Source organism: Platalea leucorodia (assembly GCF_965183815.1).
Source record: "Platalea leucorodia genome assembly, chromosome: 3".
Taxonomy (NCBI): Eukaryota; Metazoa; Chordata; class Aves; order Pelecaniformes; family Threskiornithidae; genus Platalea; species Platalea leucorodia.
Window position 1 is genome coordinate 19,828,430 of NC_138825.1, and position 21,828 is coordinate 19,850,257.

Below are 21,828 nucleotides of genomic sequence, written 5' to 3' on the forward strand. Positions count from 1 at the left end.
CCAAGATAATGCTATGAAAAACCAGGGAATAATGCAGTGGAAGAAAAGGAGCAGGATGAATGAATATAATAATGAAACCCCACAGATAGGCCTTCTACTTTCCTACTTGTTTCTATAGTTTTGAATCATTTATTGAGTTTGTTTGCGGGGGGGTGGTGGTGGTGTGTTATTAGCTGTTCTGTTACATTGCTATAGGAAATACACAGATACTGTTGTCTTGATGTGTGTATGTTTGCTTTCAATATCAGCCATCATAGTCCTCTTACAGAGACATGACATTTGGGGGGATATCTAATTTCTGAGATACTTACGGAAATGTATATAAAATTGTGATACAAAACCAAACAAAGACTTTTTTTTGCACAACTCGCCTCTTTCTCTCTTTTGTTCATTGCCACCTTCATCCCTAGTATCTACTTACTCCCAAATCACCTTTGCAATGAAAACGCACTTAAGAAATTTCAGCCTCAAGTGTTATTTTTCTTTTAAAGGATTTTGGGGTGGGGAAAACAGAAGTGCAGGGTCTTAGAATTTGAAAAGCTTTATACTTGCAACTAGCATTTTTAATACAATGCTGCAGATTCTCAACCTGCATAAGCTATAATTTGCTTTATCCCCAAGGCAGTAAGGAAATTCTTATGTATAGCACATTTCTGTAGTTCAATAGCAGGCTTTCCTTTTTGTGTAAGTGTAATATTTTTCTGTGTAGAATTATGTCCTGATAAAGCCTTATTGAAGTGTGGAATACGTATCATTAGTGTGTATGCGTTACTTGAGATTTGAAGCTGCCTTTTTTATTTTTTCAGCTCTGAAAAGTTGATTTAAAGGTCAGTGTGACTAGCTCCTCTACGTAGTAGGTTTTTGTGCTGCTGTTCTGCAGTTTTGAACAAGAGCTGTGCAGTGTGATGCTTTTTGTATACTTTTCCAAGCAATGTTAGTTAACAGAAATGTCGTCTATTACAAGAAGACTGTTTTTAGCAAAGAAGTGGATGTGATTTCTTCAGCTTCACTGTTCCTCTGCTGTGTTTTTATAACTGATTTTTTTATAACTGATTTCTCAAGAATCTGCAAATCAAAAGATAACCATTTTTCCCCAGTCAAGTAAATGCTGCCTTTGCTAGGAAGATTCTTGTTGCCTGGGAGATTTTAGATGACCAAACCATTGTGCAAAAAAGCAAAATGTAATTACTTTTCTTGGACAATACGTTGACCTAAACTTAACAATAATTAAATGACCAGCATGTCTCACTGCAGGCTCCGCATGAGAAGGTACTTCCTTCTGCTGCTTAATCATAAATCTTGCTGATTAGCAAAACCTTCCGTTTTGCCCATTGCTTTACTGAATTCCTCTTGTTTCTCTGTGCATTCCCATGTGGATCCCACGTCGTGCCTCGGACTTGTTACACGTTGTTTTTCCAGCAGCACAATGCAGACACGCTGTGGAATGGAAATCAAAGCGAGATCTGCTTTTGCTTTGTTCAAAGGCATGTGTCTGCAAGCCTGTGCTGGGTTTCCTCTCCCGCTTGAACCTGGTGAGATGGTGAGACATGTAAACAGCAGGCATTCTCCTCATCAGTGCATGGACCCGGGTTTTGGCTGAAGGCAGTAATTCATGTTTCTGTTGCCTTTCACTGGAGGCCTTAAAGCTTGAGCAAATGTGGAAGATTCTTCCACTTTCATAGGTGGTAAAATAGTTTGGCGCGGTGTGCTGCGCTGGGGTAAGTGGGGAGGAAAACCTGAGTCCTTTACTATTAGTCATCTGACTGTTAGATAATCTGTTCTTATTTGAACAGTCAGGACTGTTTTATCTAATTAGATATACACTTAAAGATAGAAAAATTCTTCCAGAACACTGGATGTTATCTATTGGAAAGGTTAGAGAATCAAACCTGTTGTTTATTTTAAAAGCTGGATGCCTCCCAACTCCCTTCCCTCTCTTTCTTTCTTCCTCCTCCCCGACATTCTGCTGTCATTACATTACTGCCTCTGTTTAATTTTTCATAGCCTATATATGACACCACCACTTAGGACACGAATGGGAAACTACTGCATTATGTCCTCTGCTTTACGCCAGTTTAGTCAGGTAAAATACGAGTCACCCAAGCAGCAGCTTTCTTAGTAGCTAAAGGTGCTTGTAATTTGATATTCACAGTGCTGCTAAAGAATGATCGCTAGAAAGAGTTTATATGCAAGTTTCCATATAATTTAAAGCCTTGTGCTGCATGAAGAAAGGTAGGGGAGAGGGTGGGATCTGGCAGTGAGGTTTTTTCCATGCTCCTTCCCTATTACGGGCCAAAATCACTCTTCCTAAGGAGCTGCTGACCTGGGAAAGTATCAGCAGGCTTCCCAAGTGAGCATTTATTTTGCTTCTCGTTTCCCTTCTTTCTGCCTACGGATTCTGCTGCAATGAGAACACAAGGACTGAATAATTTAGGTCTGGTGTGTGATACCACACAATAAAATGGTTTAGCACAGTACAGGTTTTGCATAAACTAATTTAGGCATAGTGTCTAGGGTACATAAAACACACAAAAGGTCTGGGCTGAGAAGTAAGAACGATTGGAAAACACCAAAACCACAGCACAACTTTCCTAATCTCTGTATTTTTCCACTCCGTCCCATGGAGCATCTACATTCTGAGAGTTGTAAATGGTATGGTACAAGGCATCTCTGTTTCTGCTTAGAGGGCTATTTCCTTTACTGTGTCCATTTTTATGAATTTGATTTCAGATGAGGTATCATAGAATCATAGAATTTCTCAGGTTGGAAGGGATCCATAAGGATCATCGAGTCCAACTCCCTGTTCCTCGTAGGACTACCTAAAACTAAACCATATGACTAAGAGTGTTGTCCAGACACTCCTTGAGCTCTGACAGGCTTGGTGCCGTGACCCCGTCCCCGGGGAGCCGGTTCCAGGGACCAGCCACCCTCTTAGTGAAGAACCTTTTCCTAATGTCCAGTCTGAACTTGCCCTGATGCAGCTTCATGCCATTTCCGTGTATCTTCTAAGGCAACAGAATGCTTTGGCAACATTTGGTATGAAGAGATGTCCTCTTCATATAACACAATGAAAATGTGAAAATGAAGCCTTGATTAGTTCAATTTAAAATATTGGGTTTGCACCATTGTAGTGAAGTGTATTGTAGCAGTAGAAGATGATTAAATGCTGGAAGAGAGCATAGTTAAATTACGTAAGTTATTTTTCAGTCACTTCTAAATGGACCTTTATTTTTTCCTGCAAATAATTTGTTTAAACATGGGTAGCCTCTATTAATAAAGCTGTACTGATGTTTCTTGACACTGCAGATGTGGGAATGTGATATGTGCGTAGATGCATATAAAATGTTGTGGTCAAAGATTAGTTTTGTTTACAGAGGGTTTTTAACAAGTACAGCGTGCAAATTTAAAAGGATTTGCTGAGACTGCATTCTGAGTATTTCTTTTCTTAATTCATATAACCACTTCCAGTATTCAGTTATCTGGATATCATTCATTATCTGACTATCTGAGACTCATTAGGTCTCGATTGCAGAAGGCATGTTAGTTATGCATGCTCCATCTGTTTAGTTGATTTAAAAATAAAAAGTATCTACTCCATGATACAGGTTAGAAATCTTTAACAATACAGTTAACGTTTCTGTCTAATACAGAAGAGATTACGCAGCTTGGTTAATACATTACCCAGGCTGACTTATGAAGTTGATTTAGAAATTGGTGACTTTAATAAGTGATTTTCTAGCATATGCTCCTTGTAAGATATTGCCACGAATGGAATAGAAAGGAATCCCTGTAAAGAGGAGCTGAAATAAAGTGCAAGAATAACATGCTGTAAGTCAGCAGCAAAGGGAAAACAGACTTTTGAGAACTGTGGTGAGCAAAGAGGAGAATGGGATGCTGTGATGTTTTCTCTTTGATGTGGAATATCTGTCTGCAGGTTTTCTGACGAGATACAGGCTAGCCAAGTACAGTGGTAAGGCAATGTCATGCTCTTCTGAGCCCTGTTTAAGAAAGGAGCACCACGGGCATGTGGCAGAACTGCAGCCCTGATTTTTTCATCCTGCTGTCTGAACTAGTGGACAGAACTTCTAATATTATGTGATCTATTGTATACAAAATTGTGCCAAAAAAGCCAAGAATGTTTATTGAAGATACGGCGTGTGACCCCGGAGCTGCAGGCTCAGCAGCAATTTCATTTATTTAACTGCATTACATTGTCAGTTTGATGTCAGGCTGTAAATCTTCACAGTTGTCTTGTGTATTAATACAAATGGATACACATCAAACTTTTCTATAATCAAGTAAACAACAACTTTTTATTTTCTTCTATTAGTAATGAAAATTGTAAGAAGGTATATGTAATAAAGCCCTCAAAGCATTAGATATTTTCTGCACAATGCACATGGTTAACATGCACTACTAAGGGCAACTATCTCTATATAACGCAGCTTTCTTATATCCTGCGGTGTGTTGCTGAGATGTTTGTCCATAGGGGCAGCGCCTTCCCTTGAGCAAATCAGTGTTGCAGTGACTGATGATGTTATAGTGAGTGCAATGGTTTTAAATACTTCACCTCATGACAGCATTGACCCTATTGCTTTCTGGAAGGCTTTTCTGTCTCTGGTAACTTGAGTTTTGCAAAACTGTAGCCATTCCAAATTTATTTAGATTTATTTATTTGGATTATGCATTCTTTTGCTTCCTGTCTAAAACTCCTTTTACAAGGCAACTAACTGCTCTTAATCAGAGGTGAGGACAGGTGGACAGTAAATAAAATGTTGTGTCTAACACAATTTACAAAATATTTTGGAATAGCAGACACTGTGGAAGTATCAGAGTGAAATGTTACTAAAGGTGTTTTGGTTTGTTTGGTTTTGTTTTTTTTTTTTTTTTTTTTTTCTTAAACCTTAGGCTGGGCAATGCAGGTTGCTGCCTTTGTTTTCATTCAGAGAAAGTGGGAAGATGACAAGAGTCACTTTGAAAAAATGCTGGATTATTTCTGTGACATTCATGAACCGCTACAACTCCTCATCTTTCCGGAAGGAACTGATCTCACAGGTAGGCTGCATTTGTCATCTTCTCATGGAATGTTCAATGTGGAAATTCTTTGTTGTTTATGGAAATAGTTAGAAAAAGTTCAAGGCAGGAGCAAGACTGGGTTCTCATGGACAGTGGAAACTATAGTTCATGATCATCTATGCTGATTCATTTGAGAAGCACAAATGTAGTTCCACTGGGAGGCTTTTCCAGTCTTCCTGAAATAACCGTTACATTTCAAAGCATCTGATGGTTGAAATGGCTTTATATTGGTCAGTACTGTGTGTACATTGCATTAGCAAAAGTAGATTTCAAGACCGGGAATAAATCACTTGCATGTTCCCGTTTCCCGTCTTACTGAGGCCAACAGTGCAAAATCATTTCAGACCTATGGAAGAGTGATTGAAGAGGACAACTAATGATTCTATTAGATTTCTTGCCTAATGTTTTAAGTGAAGAAAATGGAGGTACTTCTTCCTTAGGCCACGTAAGCAGTCTGCCTCTATAAGAAAACAAATGTTGACGTTATCATAAGAGTAAATTTAATGAGTTGGATCCTGTAGTATTAATTCTTAATAAAATGTCTACCTTAATACAGGTATCTTATGGCATTAGTAGCAAGCTGCTAACCAGTGTTGAAGACGACTCAGTTGCCGATAAAAGAAAACACTGTATGAATGTTCTGTAGTGGTTCATGCCTGCAGCATGGTTTGATAAGCATCATCTTTAACTGGAAAATCAATTACAAGTAAACTTCCACCTTTTAGCTTATTTAAAAGATTTTTACTATACTTTCCCTTGCAGATATTGTCAAATCATATTTTATTGCAATGCCAGATCAGTAAGTACTAGACACAGTATAAGAATAACTAACATATACTGCTATTTTTTCTTCTGTATTCCCGATATCCTTAAAAATGGATATGTATAGTATTCAGATGCTATCACACTATAGGGAATTGTCATCACTTGATCAGCCTTCCTAAAAGAGTATAAATTCATTGTACATTCTTGGACTGCTTCACGTGATATGTCTTGTTGAATTAGTTATTTTGTATCTAAAATTAGGAAGTAGGATGGAAATTAGCTCACTTGAAATTTTTTTTCTTTGGATTCATTAACAACTCTCCCCTCCTAGCTCTGAATTATGAGATGAAATGTTAATATTATTCATGGAGTCAGGAGACTCCTCCTTGGGTCGCTCACACTCTCTGAACAGGTGTTTCTACCTCAAGATGATTGAAAGAATTGGATTGTTTGTAATTTATTCCATAAATTATGTATACCTTCTAATCCCTCTCAATATTCCTCAGAGACAACATATTTTAAAGAACTGAGGAAGTTTCGTACTGCAGTTTTAAAAGAGAAGAATTACTGAGGACTGAGACAGCTGTGGTGTGTTAACACTTGAGCTGCGGAGTCCCAAAGGCAGTGGTGGGGATGCTCCCACCTGAATGTGGAGTAGCTTAAGGAAACACAGGATTTTCTCTCTGCTGTTGTAACTGATACAAATGACTTAGACTAAATTTAAGTATATGCTGTTGGTACCATCCACTGAGAAATTAATGCAGACAAGATTCTTCACTTAATATTAAAAAATCGTCTAATTGGATTTCTGATTTTTGACAGGTTTTTTTTTTTTTAAGATATTTCTGTTGTTGTGGTGTTCCTTCCTCATACGTGTGTAACACGTACTCTTTAACTTTGCAGTGTGGAACGGATATCCGCGCTAACTGTGCTGTTCTTCTGAAGTCAGTTTAAGCCACCACAGATGGGTGGTGATCGTTTCCCCCTGGTTTGCTGAGCAGCCCAGGGAGGAGGCAGTGCGATGGGAAGGACGGAGCGGTGGGCAGGGAAGGCGACAGGGCACTGCTTCCTTGGGCAGCCGTGCTGGCTTCTGACATGTTAAACTGTCCGGTGTTTACCACTCTAACTTGCCATCAGTAATGAATGCCACCTTGGTATTATATTTGTGCATAATAAGATGTACAGAGACAGGCAAAACCCCGGGGCTTTTTCTGTGAAAGTAAATAGCTCTCCCTATCTAATTGTCTTCACAGGAAACATTAGCTCATATATTTTAAAATATTGTAGGAGACAGGGCAAAATCCTTTGACAAGCTAATCCTGACCAAGCAACACGTTTATGCCATATGAGAATGATAGAACATAATAATGTATTTGTGTAACATTTTGAAAAAATGAGTTTCAGAAAACTGTTACGTTATTGACATATTAGGACCTATTGCAACCTCATGTTCCATCTTTTAGAATAAGAAATAAACCGCAGTTTTGTTCTGAATGGTTGCTCAATATCCTAGGGAACATCCTGCAAAAATAGAGGCAATGGCTCTTGTTTTCTGACCAAATTCCAAAACTGCTAATTCTGAAAACAAAATTCTTCCGGTACTTAAAATGAAAAATAACATTCCACGTGTACTTCACTGAAAAGCAGAATTGCTGTGCAGCTCTGTGCTGCTATCATTTTTTTATCCTCTCAGTGGCTGCATGACAATGATAAATTTGCTCCTCTTTATAAGAAATTTTATAATGTTTTCAGGTATTTGAGAATGAAAGGTTTCAAAGAGATGTGAAGTATGACTGTATTTGTACATGGGCCACTGCCTGACTTCAAGTTGGTGAAGTACTTTGCAGTGGAAGATGCTACGTAAATAAATTTTAGAAATAGTAATGTCATGAACCCTGAACAATGTATTTGCAGACTGGATGTATAGGGTCTGAGGTAATAATTATATACTTATTTCTGATAGGTTGGTCATCTTTTCACTCTGGAGTACTTCAAGGTTAAAGCTAAGTGCATCAAAGGTATTTTATTGTAATTGCTTCAAAAGAAGCCCTCAGCAGATAACCATACAGCCAGACTTTCTGAAGCCCTGAAGAACACAAAGCAACCATAAGTCTAGTGCTTCTGGAAAGCTGGAATACCACCCACCGTTTTGCTTGTTCTTTTGTTTTTCTTGGTGTTCCTTACAAGATTCTTTGTAGTAATTCTTCAGAAAGCAATAACAAAAAAAAGTTGCTGTGTTGCTCTGTGCCTGTTAAAGCCTCATTTCTTACGGATTTGTGTCTGCATCCCTATACATGGTCTCTTCTTCACTCCAACTTCTCCTTTTTCCTTGTGTTTCCTTCCGTGTGACATTTCCTCCACAAATCTCTTGCTGCTGTCTCAGCAAGAGGCATCGTGTGCTGTGGCTCATCCTCACCAATACTTGCCTTAACCGACAGACCGTTGCATGCTGTGCTGAAAGCCCTGACAGGCTAAATACCTGCGGATCCTGCCCTGGCTTTTCCCGTTATTAAGATCTGTACTCTTGGAGGCTCCCCTTTACTCAGCCATTGTTTTTTCTGAAAGTCCTGTGGGGTTTCAGACCCTGCAAACTTTGTTTGCAGGTGGCAATAGCTTCAGAAGTTAAGGGGAACAGGCGGACAGAGTGTGATTGCACAGACCTTTCTTCCTTGAGGAACAGCTAAAAAACAAGTAGGAAAGCTTTCTAGAGCCCAGATTATAGCAGGAGTGTTGTGATGTGGAACACATACAGTATTCTGTCTAGAAGGTAACAATGAACTGCAATTGGATTTTTCTCTTTTTCTAGTAAATATGATGTACTTTGGTAATGCAAAAAAAATATTGTTCAAAAGTACTGGTAGAGGTAGCTTTAACATGTAATAGTTAGAAAATAGCACAAGTAAGAACAACTGCTTGACTTTTTCTTAAATTATCAACTATGAGCCAATGTAGCTGTTATGATTTCTATGCAAACCTCTAACAGAGAGATAAATGAGAGTTTTTTTTAAAAGAGAAATTTCTGGAGTACTCGTTTCTTCTTTCACTGTCTGGTACCGATATCATTTCAGAGTACTTCGAAATCATAGAAGTACATGCATGCTTTTATCACAAGTCAGATTAAGGGAAAGGTAGTAATTAATATTAAAATTTCAGTGCACTAGTACTAGCAAAAAAAAAAAAAAAAAAAAAAACCAACCCAAACAGTAGTTGAGGGTTTCTCAGAAATAGCTGTATTAAAGTTATCAGAATCAGCTTTCCAGTAGGATGATGCAGGAAATTTGTAATTCTTTTGGGTGACGTCCAGCAAAACAAATCAGCCTGGACAATGTTGAATCTGTAAAAGCATGTGAGCTTGTTTATTTGAGAGGAGCTAATACTGCATACATATTTCATGGGGAGCACAGACTTAGCTTTTCGTTGGGTACAAGGCTTGGAGTTTTAATTCCAAACACTCTTCAGATTCACACGAATGCAGCTTGTTACTGCATTATGGCTTTCATCAAAGTCGAATTCTAGAGATTTTTTTGTTTTAATTCAAAACTAGCTCACAAATTAAAAACATAGTTTGACTTTTTAAAAAAAATTGAATTTGTTCATTGTATCCTCTGGCTTTCAGGGGCAAAAGCAATTTAACTTCTTAAAAGTCTGTAACTCAACAAATGAAGAAAATGTGTTAGCATCATTTCTTCCTCCAGTTACTTTAAATGAAATTCTGAAGTGTGGTGCTTCTAGAAAGTGCTGACTTTCTGAGCTTTTCAAATAATTTAAAAATGTGATAAATAGGATTTGCCCACATAATTTTGAGGTAAATAAGAAAAAATGTAATCAAATGATGTACCAAAGGGAGCACAGGAGCAAAAAAAAATGTAAGAGGTTATGGCCAGAACCTTTAAATTCTTGTTCTTTTGTGTAGTTTGACAATTGCTCTGCTGTAGTGTCTAAAGTCTCAAATAAGTTTGACTTCTTGTGCTTGTCACAGCCCCAAAGAACGTACCCTCTGAGAGGCAGCATGTACTAGCTGAAGGAGACAGGGAGGAGAGGCAGGTCAGTGCGAGACCAGAAGAGACAGCATGAAGCAGTTCTGGATCAGGAAAGGTCCCACACGACCCTCTATTAATAAACTGGCTGCTTTCCACAAAAATAGATTATTCTACTTATTCTTTTTTATCGTAGGAGCAAATAGAACCAAGGAGTTAAATGCAAAATACACCTAATAGGAATGATGAGCAAAAACTCTGGGGGTAGATTTACTTTGGCTTAAATACAGTGTAAGAAAGAAAATACTTGTTTCTAGAAAGCGACGCTTACTCATCTTTTTCAGAGAGAGTGAGCAAGAGGGGACATCACCCTTAGCCAAATGATGTGAGCGACCTTTTGGGATTGGGGAGACCTAAACAGAGTTCATTTCCAGTCCCTGCTTCAAAAGCTGCTTTATGCAATTTGCGTTAGTTGGTTGGAAGCAAAGAAGGGAACATATGTTTCCTCTTTTTAAGGAAGTGTTTTCACTATCAGGCTTCCAAAGGCATCTTTCACTTTTTTTATTCTTACACCTAAGAATGTTGTAATCTGGACTGCAGAATGATGAGGCATCTGCATAAGTTTTGCAGCTCTGACAGTGTAGCCGGGTCTATTGATTAAGGGATTTTAAAGACGTGTTTGTTGTGCGAACGCCCTTAGGTTGGAGAGGATATAAAAATGGGTTTCTAATTTCCTGGATCAGTTTTCTAACCTCTAGGTTTCATGTGATGGGGAGCATCACATTTTCTGCCTTTCGTTGAATCCAGTGCTGAGCCAGGAGACTTGCTCTGAATTTCCCCCAGAAGGCTGAGGCACAGGTGTCTCGCGCAGGGATCCCCAACAGCAGTAGGCACAAAGGTGCTTACATCGGATAAGATGGCAGTCAGTGCATTTGTTCGTGAGTAATAGCAGAGTAAGAAACTGTTTTCTTCAAATGCTGAGAGTAGCAGGAGGGGGAGGGAAGGGCATTATCCTTACTTTTTGGTAGAGTGAAAGCATATCCTACCCTTGCTTTCAGAATAGCATCAAAACCCCTTTGACCTTCCTGACTTGCTGTAATAAATATTGTTTAATGCACAAAGACCTGTGGCTTGATAGTTGTTAGGAAGAGGGAGATGATTTTTCCAGATGACAATGATCACTGTGTTAGCTGGGAACGTTATTCTAGTTCTAAAATCCCATTAGACTAGGGTCATGCAAAAGGGGAAGGGAACAATCTCAGTTATATAAAACCTACAGTCCAGAGGCAAGACAGGGATACAAATATCAGGAAATAGCTGAATAGTGTTGGCCGGTGTGCCAATATCCAGCTGTTCACACGTTTTTAGAAAGGCATTGTAGTAAAGGGAAATTTGGAAGATGTTTTGCAGATGTTTACAGTGAGTTCTTTCCAAGTGCAGGGAGGTGCACTAAGAGGAGATTTGAAGATGATTACTTCAAGGCAATGGGCAGTGGAGGCCCCAAACCTTTTTTGCAGTGTCAATTAGGTCTTGCTTAGAAAATGAAACTGCCCATTTACCGTTTGGTTTTCCTGTGGTGCAAATAGGAGCATTTGGTAACACCAAGGAATTCATTTTCATGCTCCCTCTGAAACAAAGTGCGAGTGAGCAGACATACGGAGAGGGTTTTTCTGAGTGCTCATTAACTATGTGCAGTTTGAGATGCTTAAGACTTAGATTTATTATATTTTTATACTGCTTAGCTTTGTGTAGACACTTACGGCACTTATGTCTCAAAGCTTTGATTGACGTGATTCGCAGATTGCACATGTTCTAACGTGAAACCCAGACTTGGATATGCAGAAAATGAAGATGACACTTCCTCTGTCCTTTGGAAGAAACAATACATTAGCTTAAAACTTTGTGATAAATTCATGTAAAGCATTCTACTTGAATCTCCACAGAATCTGGAAAGGAACTCCTGACTTGTATACGTTTTACAGGAACATTCTTGGTGATCAATGTAATTTCTTAGAAAATAAACAGTTTAAGTTGTTGAGCTAATAGTGCAATACAATTATGTCTAAGAGGTAGAATCTGGCTTTTCGGAGGAGCATTTAATAATTACCAGATTGCTCTTGTCTTTTCTGCCATTCCAAGTCTTGCTCACGACTCGCTTTGCAAGTTTTGCTGTCGCGGAGGTAGGGCTCCTAAAGGCAAGTTCCCTTCGCTGGTTCAGAATACTCCGTTTTCCACATTGAATGGAGTAGTAGTTGAGCAGACAAAAATAGATACTCTGATCATGTGGTTAAAGACATAATACATATGTCCAAGGAAAGATAAATTTAAGTTACATAGCCAAGTGTAATTTTAGTATTTCACACATTCTGTAATTTTAGCAACAGTTTTTGAAGATGTAATATTTTTCAAGTATTTGTACGTTTTGGCAATTTGGCAAGAATTAAATCTTTGAATTCTCTTTGCTGAATCACTTGCTTGGCTACCGTGCAACAGTTTTCCTTTCCTCCAAATCACATCGTCAGGAAATCTGTGCACTAAGTCTTAAGGGCTGCGTGTATGAAAAGCAGTACTCTTACACACGGAAACAATAGGTCACAAGGAAAAAATACTTGGTATGCTGAGAGGCTATAGCATTTATTAACAGGTAGTTGGTCCTTTAGGAGGGACATCCACATTTTTTGATAAAGAGCTCATGTAATTTAGCAAAAAAAAAAATGCTAGAAAGTTGCCTTACTGCAAAAAGGACATCTCACACTGCTGTTGATTTGTCCACTTGTGCTATTGTTCCTTTACAGGAAAAATTATGATGATTGTAAGGGAAAGGACTTACCTATAAGTATCAGTTCTGTTAAATTATTAAGCAGCAATATGTTTTTCATTACTTTATCTCCCATCTCTCTTAAGGTTAACTGTGGACACTTAAAAAAAGAGCTGTTTCTGCTTGAACAAGATGGTATTTTGCTTAGGGAATGATTTTGTTCCATAGATCTGTTGTTGGGATTTTGTCTTTTAAAACATCTGTGAAACTATATAAATATAAGTTATTTAAAGTCTTTTAAAACATCTGTGAAACTATATAAATACAAGTTATTGAATAATTGATCAAATTGTTTTTTTCCATGTTGCCAAGGGAATATTGCATGTGACCATTGCCTTTTGGCCCCAGAGGAGGCACAGCAGTACCCACAACGAAGGAGTAAGGGTAGCTAGCAGAGTCTGTTTGGCTGCTAACCATGGCTGCTTGGAAGAGCCTCCTGCACATCACTGGAGAACAAATTGCTTCCTCTCCGCCTGTCTTCACAAATTTTCACTTTAGTGTCCACGTCTGCCTTGCTCAGTGGGCTCTGTTAGCAGCTGGCTCTGAAAAGCCTTTGTTCGGTTTTCTCGTGAGAGTCGTCTTTTTGCCAGAGGTTCAAAATGTATTCGTCGCAGGGTTTGGCCACGCCGCTTCCCAGATGCCTTGCATGTACTCTGCGTACAGTAGCAAGCATTTGTTGTGACACTAAGGCAGTTGGTCAAAAAATCAAAACAGGGCATGTATGTGCAGCGCAGGTTGATGAAGAAAATGTGTCAAGTTCAGAATGAAGATGTAAAATACCATTTTAATGTATTAGATTAATGGTTTTACCCCATTTAATGTTTTCTTTCTGAAATAAGTTCAACGTGGTTAAACATTGACCTCAAGGTACTTCCATACATAATATCAAACTTACATTACTAGACATTGTGCCTTTTGAGTAAAAAAAAAAAAAGTGAGCCCACTAACACATTTTTTACTGTAAAATGGGTATTGAAGTGTACAGAGAACTATTAACAGACTTTAATTTATAGATTTCAGATTGCATTTGATAGATAGGAAAGATTTGCTGATTATTTTCTAAAATGAAATGAGAGGGTAAAAAGGCTTTTCTTGCAATCCACATTGCTCTTCCTCATACCATACTACAGCCAACCGAAAGCACACTTGCAGTCTGCTTCCACCTGAAAACCTGTTGCACATCCGTACTGTGTGAACTGCTGTTGTACTGTTCCTGTTGTATAATAATTATATTTAATTCTTGGGCTACATGCACACTAATAGAAAATGGTGCTTTTTATTCTCTCCTTCAGCCAATACCAAAGCCCGCAGTAATGAATTCGCTGAAAAGAACGGACTTAAAAAATACGAGTACGTCTTACATCCGCGAACTACTGGATTCACTTTTGTGGTTGAGCGTCTAAGAGAAGGTAATCTTGCTCTGTATTTATATGTTCTTTTCTTCCTGTAAGATAACAAATCTCACCCAAGCTGTAGAAGCTGATGTTCACAATACAGCTTGAAGTAATTTCAGACAAACTATGTATCCTGATCACAAAAAAGCCTTTGTTTGCAACCCTACTTAAAATGATTGTATCATGGAGAGATTTGAGAGAGTTGATAACAGACACTCATATCATCAGGAGATAGGCAGTGGATGAAAAAAACATTTTCACTTTTTTTTTTTCCTTGAGTTTTGTAGCTTGTTTAGCAGTCTAACTCAGAAAAATAGTGGAAAAGATCCCAAGGAAGTTCAGCCTTATTGTCTGTACCAGTCCTTAACCCCAGCTGGGTGGCTGACACCGAACACACAGACATGTATAACGCTGCCCTCTCTGAAAAGCTTCTGGTTTTAAGTCTGAGAGCTGAGACAAGTTGCCATGTTAAATGGACAAGGGGAATGCACAGCAGCATGTAGATGCAGCAAGTCAGCTGCCCAGCGCTGCCAGCTTTTTCAGGTGACGGTGACTTGGAGAAGCTGCGTAAAATAGGAGTTGTGCTGCTTGGCAGCAGGGTGGTGGGTGAGAGAATGCGTGATACTTGCTGTTTACCTAGAAATGGTCTTCCATCCCTGTATTAATCTGGAGGTGGAGATCAAGTCCCTGTTATCAGGGCAACAGAGTATAAAGATGTGTTTGCTTGTTAGATCGAGGTGTTTGTGGGTTGTTTAGGGAATGGGCATTTTGATGAGATTACGGTGTAACCATTAAATGATACTGACGTGGCAGTGATTCAAATACAGATGAGTGAATGTTCACAGGATATATGAATGTATGGTTGAGGAAAATAAACATGTACATTAGATATTAAGTGACTTATTTATAGGCTAGTTCTTCAGGGAAAAGCAATTCTAGATCTTTAACACATGCTGGTATTCTGACTGCCAAAGGAAGAAGTTTGAGGTTATTAAAAAGAATAAGGGCCTGCTGGTAGGTTTTTTTCCCTTGCTGGAATCCTTGCTTGGATTTTAGAAGCAGAGCTGGCTTGCATTTTACCTGATTCCTACTAAGCAGATATCTTAAAATCACCATAAACACTTTGGTATTTTGTCCAGCTGGACAATCATAGCTGGACCATGTGTCTATTTGACCCTATTTTTATTGGACATTCAGTGGTGGACATCTCAGATTTTCATCTCTCATTTTAATGTTTATTACTCAATTTGCTGTAGTAAAAAAAAAATTGCCACATAGGCAATTCCAAAAGCTTGTTTAACTTAAAACTTTTGAGCACTGGGTTAACCTAGTGCATAATAATATTTCTAGCCTGGAATAAGTTTTCAGTTAAAGGAATGTTTTCCGCTCTAAATATTATCAGCTTAAAAAAAAAAAAAAAAAAAAATCTGTATTTGCTGCAGAAATGAGCTTTGCGGTTATACAGTCATTTTCTAATTTTATAAAAATGCTTTTCTATTGCTGTATGAGATCTATGCAAATTAGGCTATTGGGTTAACTGATTTTATGCAGTACAAAGCTAGGGAAAAACCAAAAACGTTCCTAGATGATTTTTTTGTCCAGTCTTTCAAATGGTTTTAAGTCCTACTTTTATTTAAGGCAAGCAAATATTGTGTGAAATATTAATATCCCTTTAGCATTGAGTTTACTAGGTATTGGGTACCTTGATAGGCATTATAAGATATATATGTTATGACTGTATGCTATTATGTAATAAGTTATGTGTGAGAAGGTAGTTCAACTAGCATTTTAAGATAGATAGTTATTACTTACTAATTTAAGAATTGGTTTTAAATTGTTTGCAAGTGTGCCAAATACAGACCATTTGTGTTGAAATGTTTTATTTTTATGGACAACCTAACTGTAGTTGCTTAACTTTAAAACACTTCAGTATATTATATACCTGCTTATTTATTTATTTATTTAATCTGTAAAATATAGATGTCCAGGTAGATTTTCAGCTACAGATGGCACCATTGGTACCTAGGGTTATCATGCACCTCTGGTTTGACGACTTACTTATACTATTGGAATGCCTTTTTTTACAATTCTAATTTCTGATACTAGGACTAATAAAGAAAACCAGGATTGGTAAGGATATGGTGTTAATACTGAGTCCCTGTTTCTGGACTGTCCTAATGCTACAATAGTAGCAATAATCATGAAAATAGACTTGTTTCCTTTTATGCTGCTCATAACCACAAGCACAAAGCAGCGTGTGTGACTTTAACATGGAGGAGGGAGTGGTGGGGATTTTAACATCATGTTTACATCTTTGAAAGTATTTTTGTGCATAGATGACAAGCTTATTGCCCTATAGCTCTCCTGTGAATACATTTTGGCTCGTGGCTGTTTTCCATTCCTGAGGCTCAAGTGTCTTTACTTCAGGCCTGACTACATTATTTTGCTCCAAAAATAGGTTGATGAAGAGAAGGGGAAAATGTCATTAGAAGTTTAACTGCTTTTCGAATGTTGCGAAAACTAATTTAATTCGGCAAGAACCCTGATTAATATGCATCACAAGCTGTAGCATGAACGAATTACCTGTTATTACATCAAAATAACTATTGGTGACCCTTCTGAATAGGAAATGAAGGATCAGGAAAAAATAACCTTCAATAAAATGTTGCTTATATCTCTGCAGGAGAGTTTCTTCCTAGAAGAAGGGCTATCTGCACCCTGACAGCATAATCTGAGCAGTTATCAGTCCTTTGCTTTCCATAGGTGGCAAAAATTTCTGACCATGTGAATGGATTTTTGGCAGTGATGACCAGCACTCAAATTCCTCTGGCTGCCTCCTCGCTCTTATGTGGTCGTTATTTCAACTATTTGATCTCTTTTGCCCGTAGATGCTGCTATGACGGTTTCTAAGTCATTGCTGAGATTATGGGAGCTAAGGAAAAAAAAAAATATCTATAGAACGTCCACCAGAAAAGCAATAAAAATTGTTTAGGCAATACATCTTGGCTTTTGAGTCTCTTACCATTTTTCCCACATTCTACCTCTTCATGAGTGATTGCTCTTACCCCTTGCGCTGACTCTTCTAAACAGAAACCCGGGTAAAAGCTGACTGTTTTTTCCTTTCATTATGCTCAGGTGCCAAGAGAGTGAAAATATTGTTTTACTTGTAAATGATCACATTACTGTTTTCTCATTCATATAAACCTTAGAATCACCCAAGAGTAAACACAGACTATGAACATACTTTAGATGTATAATTAATAATATACTCAGGAGAATAAGGACTGCGGTTATTGCTGGTTTTTAAGCAAGAGCAAGACATAAATTTGATTCCGCGTTGATTTTTGGAGAAGTATGTTCCTTTGGCTCAATAATAATTTTAAGTAGGATGGTTTAATACAATGTCATTGTTTGTGCATGGTAAGAGAAAATACAGTATAGACACGAGAACACAAAGAGGGAAAGACTGCGTGGTAGCTGGATAAGGTCAGCCTGCTACCTGATACGCAGTATAGAGTGTTACCTGAAGATGTGGAAGTGAGTAAGAGAGGAGCAAAAATTTCAGTAAGGACTAATGAAGATGGAAAAGTATTAAGTATACTTAGGCTAAATATAGATTAACAAAATATATGCATTTTTCACCCCTGCAAGATGATCATCCTTCTTGGGAATGATTATTGAATTACTAGTCAATTGTGACAGTCAACAACAGATAAAGCAGGTTTGTGAAATTCTTCATTATTCTTTACTGATGCATGTTACTCAAAATAGCACTAGTCCTTTTTCCTAGCATGCTTTAAAGTTTGCTTCTGCAAACACTTTGGCCTTAGTCTATCAAAATACTTAAAGAAAGTGTATGAGCTCAATTAATTATACATTTTCTCAGTGCTGAAGCACATTTGATTGCTGTGATCACTTATCAGGGCAGCCAGAGGAATTGCCCTGTGGAAGACCAAACCTTTGTTGACCAAAGTGACCACTGCAATCCCAAGTGCTATCTCATCTGGTTAGTTGGCTATTGATGGAAAGCAAAGAGAAATAAAATAGTTGATTTGCTTCTTTCTAATTCTGTTCGCTTGCTCAAGTATATAATTTGTCTTGCCTCAGCTGTTGTGAATCCTGGTTTCAATCAGCACCTGGTGAAAAATTAGTAGAGCTGTATGCTGTATTTCTCTGGGGAACGAAGGTGAGCATTTTTGGAAAGAGAGAGTCAGAACATGTGAAAGTGCAACAGAAAATGGACTCTAGACACCAAAATGAAGATTGGTCATGACTTTATTTTTTTTAAAAATCATCATCATATACCTCTCATTAACCAGCTCCTAAAATAATATTTAATCCTTTTTTAAAGCCTGAAACTTTTAATAGGTGTTGTGTATGGAGTAATTTTTGGCTGAACTTGGGTTAAAGCAAATCATCTCCTTTTGCAAAATGTGGGACTTTGAAAATGACAGAAATGTCCGGGAATTTAAATAAGACTTTTATATAAGCATGCCTTTAACAATGTTAATTAAAAACATTTATGGTTTATATAATGTTCTTGAAGATCTAGTTTGTGAGATCCTTCTGTGGAAGGTCAGGAGGTTACTCAGAAGTTAAGTATAGGTTTTCAGGCCTGGCTGTATTTTATGAAGTTTTTCTCTGAAGTGCCAAATGACATTGAAAGTTCAGATGGCTTGAATGTTCAGTTTCAAAGAGATAGAAAATAATACTGGTTGATTTGCTTCAATATTGTCTGGATTCATTGAATTACATATATTATCTTGGCATAATATCTGTAATCATAGCCAAATAGTCTGTCAAGAGAAAATAGTTGTTTACAAATGTTTTCTTAAAATTGCTTCATGGCTTTTAAGTATTTTCTTAGGATTAAATAAACAGTAAGTGTTAAGACAGAGCTAAGGTTTTAAAGCATCATTAGAAGATTATGCATACTTTTGCAGACAATCATTTCTGCCAACATTAAATTTTAACTGACCTCTTTTTGACACTTCCTCTATATCCATCAACAGTCTCTAATATCTGGATACATTGGGCTGGATGTTCCTATTATGGGGTTTGTATTTTACTGGTTTTACAGTATGATGAAGAGTCAGAATTATTTGCCTTATGATAGTATTTCAGCTTCAAATTTATTTCTGGTTCGTAATTAGCCAACTGAAAAAAATATTGGAGATAACAGCTGCCAACTGCAGCATCCTAAAATAAAAAAGACACAAATAATTTAACATGCTTGCCTTCACTGCATATCCTTACTGATGGAAAGAAACTGTGATTCTCATCCTGTTTCCATGATTGGTTCAAAATTGATAGTTTTGCCCCAAAATAAATGTTTATATACACACAGTCAGAAACAGTCTGTATCTTCTACTGTTCATACCTGAGTTTTACAGTTGTACAGAATTTAGTAATTGCATGCAGGTATCCCAATCTGTTTCATTACTAGGGCAGAAAAATTGTATTTAGATGTTCAATCCAGGATATCTATATATATCTATGTAAATATTTTAATCCTGTGACACTTATTGATTATTATGTAGATTCTGTATGCTTTTCTGGGAGCTATAGTATCCATGTATGCATATTTATGTACTTAACTCTTAATGCCGTTTATTTGGGTTATGGTACAATGTGCTTATATGGCACTTTTGAGCTAATAATCGAGAGAGACAGTTTGCGATTTGCAGATTAATATATACATAAGACAGTTAATAGGAGATGACGATCAGCAGTTCTTGAAAGCTGACACACATGGTTTGGTTCACCTTCGGTGGGGGGTGAAGTAGCAGGTCCTCGTAAGTGGCATCTGGATGTCCTCGCTACGCACGGAGAATATAGCAAGCTCCTGTACAGAGCTCTAAATAGCTTATGGACTGTCTTTAGGAGATGATTCTATCTTGAGCCCTGCACTCATGACGTGAGCCAAGGTGCTCAGATTTGTTGATGTGCTTGTGTAAATGGTGTTTAAAGTTGAGACTTTCAATTTAGTAACTCATTAACGAGACCCTCCAACTAGAAGTAGCCAGAGTATATTAGCTCCCAGAGCTTTGTTCTTGCTCTGACTTTGAAAGAGAGAGAGGCAGGAGGCTGCTTTTATGAGTGGATGAAATGTCCATGAGGAATGCTACCATGATACTGCCAGAGGCTTGTCTTCTGGTGTAGATGACGCTACCACTCTCTGCACAGTTATGTCCGAAGCACCTACAGCTTACAAGACAGACGCCATTCGTTCTTTCAAATGTAAATCAAAGTAATACCAATTTCTAAGTGTGTTACATTTGGGCTTTTTTTAAGGGAAAATTGATGCAGGTGTAAAATTCAGGTATGTAATAGCTCTGTTCATTGACTGAAACGCTCAGGCTATGGCGGGTGGGGTGTATGAATGAATGATGTATGGATTAAATATACTGCTTTCTATTTTGATACACAAAGTTTCTTTCCTCTTCACATAAATATTCCTTGCGGCGTGCGGGTCTTGATCACAGAAGTGTCTGCTGAACTACCTTCAGAGGTTTTATACGCTCAAACTGAACTGTGTAAGCAGGACTTCAGCAGTTTTCAGGTTCGTGCGTAATTTATCTTCTGTGTAACAGAGGTGCAGGACGTAGAACGGCCCCACATCAAATGACAGTAATGGTTAGATCTGTTGTTTTAACGAAAGCTAGCCTCCCTCTTTGTGACTGAACAGATTTCTGACTCCCAGAATGATATGCTGGGCCACTGCCAAAATTTCTGTGGGTTTTGGCGAGGCCAGAGCTTGCATGCTGACCAGCACTGCCATCTCTCAGAGCAGCTCTCGCCTGTTTGTGCTGGTTGCTCAGTGCATGTGTAAACCAAAACCAGTCTGTTTTGGAAATAGGAAAATATAAGTGGCCACATGAGCATTAACTTTAGGTCTTCAATCAACTAATTTCACCCGTATGTCTGTCAGATTTGCAGAGATTAAGCAGCAACTCTAAACCATTGTTCTTCAATGCAAGGAAATTCTTTCTTAACAATTTTTTTTTTCTCTGTGCATGTGTGTCTCCCAGAGTCATGTTACTAAGTAGACTGATACTCAGAAATTACAGACCTATCGTGAAAGAGCTTTGAGCAATTTTTTAGCTGAAAATGCAGTATTAGAGCTTCACTGGTTGCCGTTAATAATTGAACTTGTGCTTTTATGAGAATTGGTTCCTGTGCATTAAATAACATAGGCTTTGATACGGAAATATCGGTATGTAAATTGAAGCTTGCATGCCTTTTATGTCTTTTGTGTGTTGGTAGAAAATTCGTAACAAATTAGTTAATTAAAAAAAAAAAACAAACAAAAAAACCCCAAAAAAACCAAACAAAGACCTTGTGCAAAACCACACTTTTATCACTAGGCATGTCTCTGAAATTCAGCAATGCAGAAAATCGGGTGCAGGCCGTTGTGCTTTATTGCAAACGCTGACAGTTGTCTCTATAATCTGTAACATGGGAAAGGGCAGCTTGACTTTTTCCAGAATCTTGTTAACCGTTGATGATTACCATATCTTGCAAACATCTGCATGTGTTGGCTTTGACGTACTTCTCAGAATGAGCACTGGCTTTCTGTTAGATATTTTCTGGCCTTTGGTATACATTGAAGTTTCTGTTGCTGTCTTTTCTTTCGTGTCTTACTGGAGCAATATTCTGCACTACTTGCCCTACCTCTGCGGCAAACACTCCATCATTTCAGTCATCCTGGGAAGGATTTGGTTTTCTCCAAACCACTCTCTTCTCTCAGCCCACATCCTTTCCTTTTTCCATCCTCCATTGCTTTTAAGAAGGGAGC

At 38.0% G+C, this 21,828-nt stretch overlaps 1 protein-coding gene across 3 annotated transcripts in view; it reads left to right on the forward strand.

Annotated features, from left to right (window-relative positions):
- LCLAT1 (lysocardiolipin acyltransferase 1) overlaps window positions 1-21,828 on the forward strand; it is a 120,847-nt gene that overhangs the window by 51,616 nt on the left and 47,403 nt on the right. For 2 of the 3 annotated variants that reach the window (XM_082307154.1, XM_082307155.1), the window contains 2 exons: window positions 4,909-5,055; window positions 13,929-14,045. In XM_082307154.1, the coding sequence (XP_082163280.1) occupies window positions 4,909-5,055; window positions 13,929-14,045 (264 nt within the window). The remainder of the gene's footprint in view (window positions 1-4,908; window positions 5,056-13,928; window positions 14,046-21,828) is intronic. The other variant, XM_082307156.1, reaches the window with a different exon arrangement.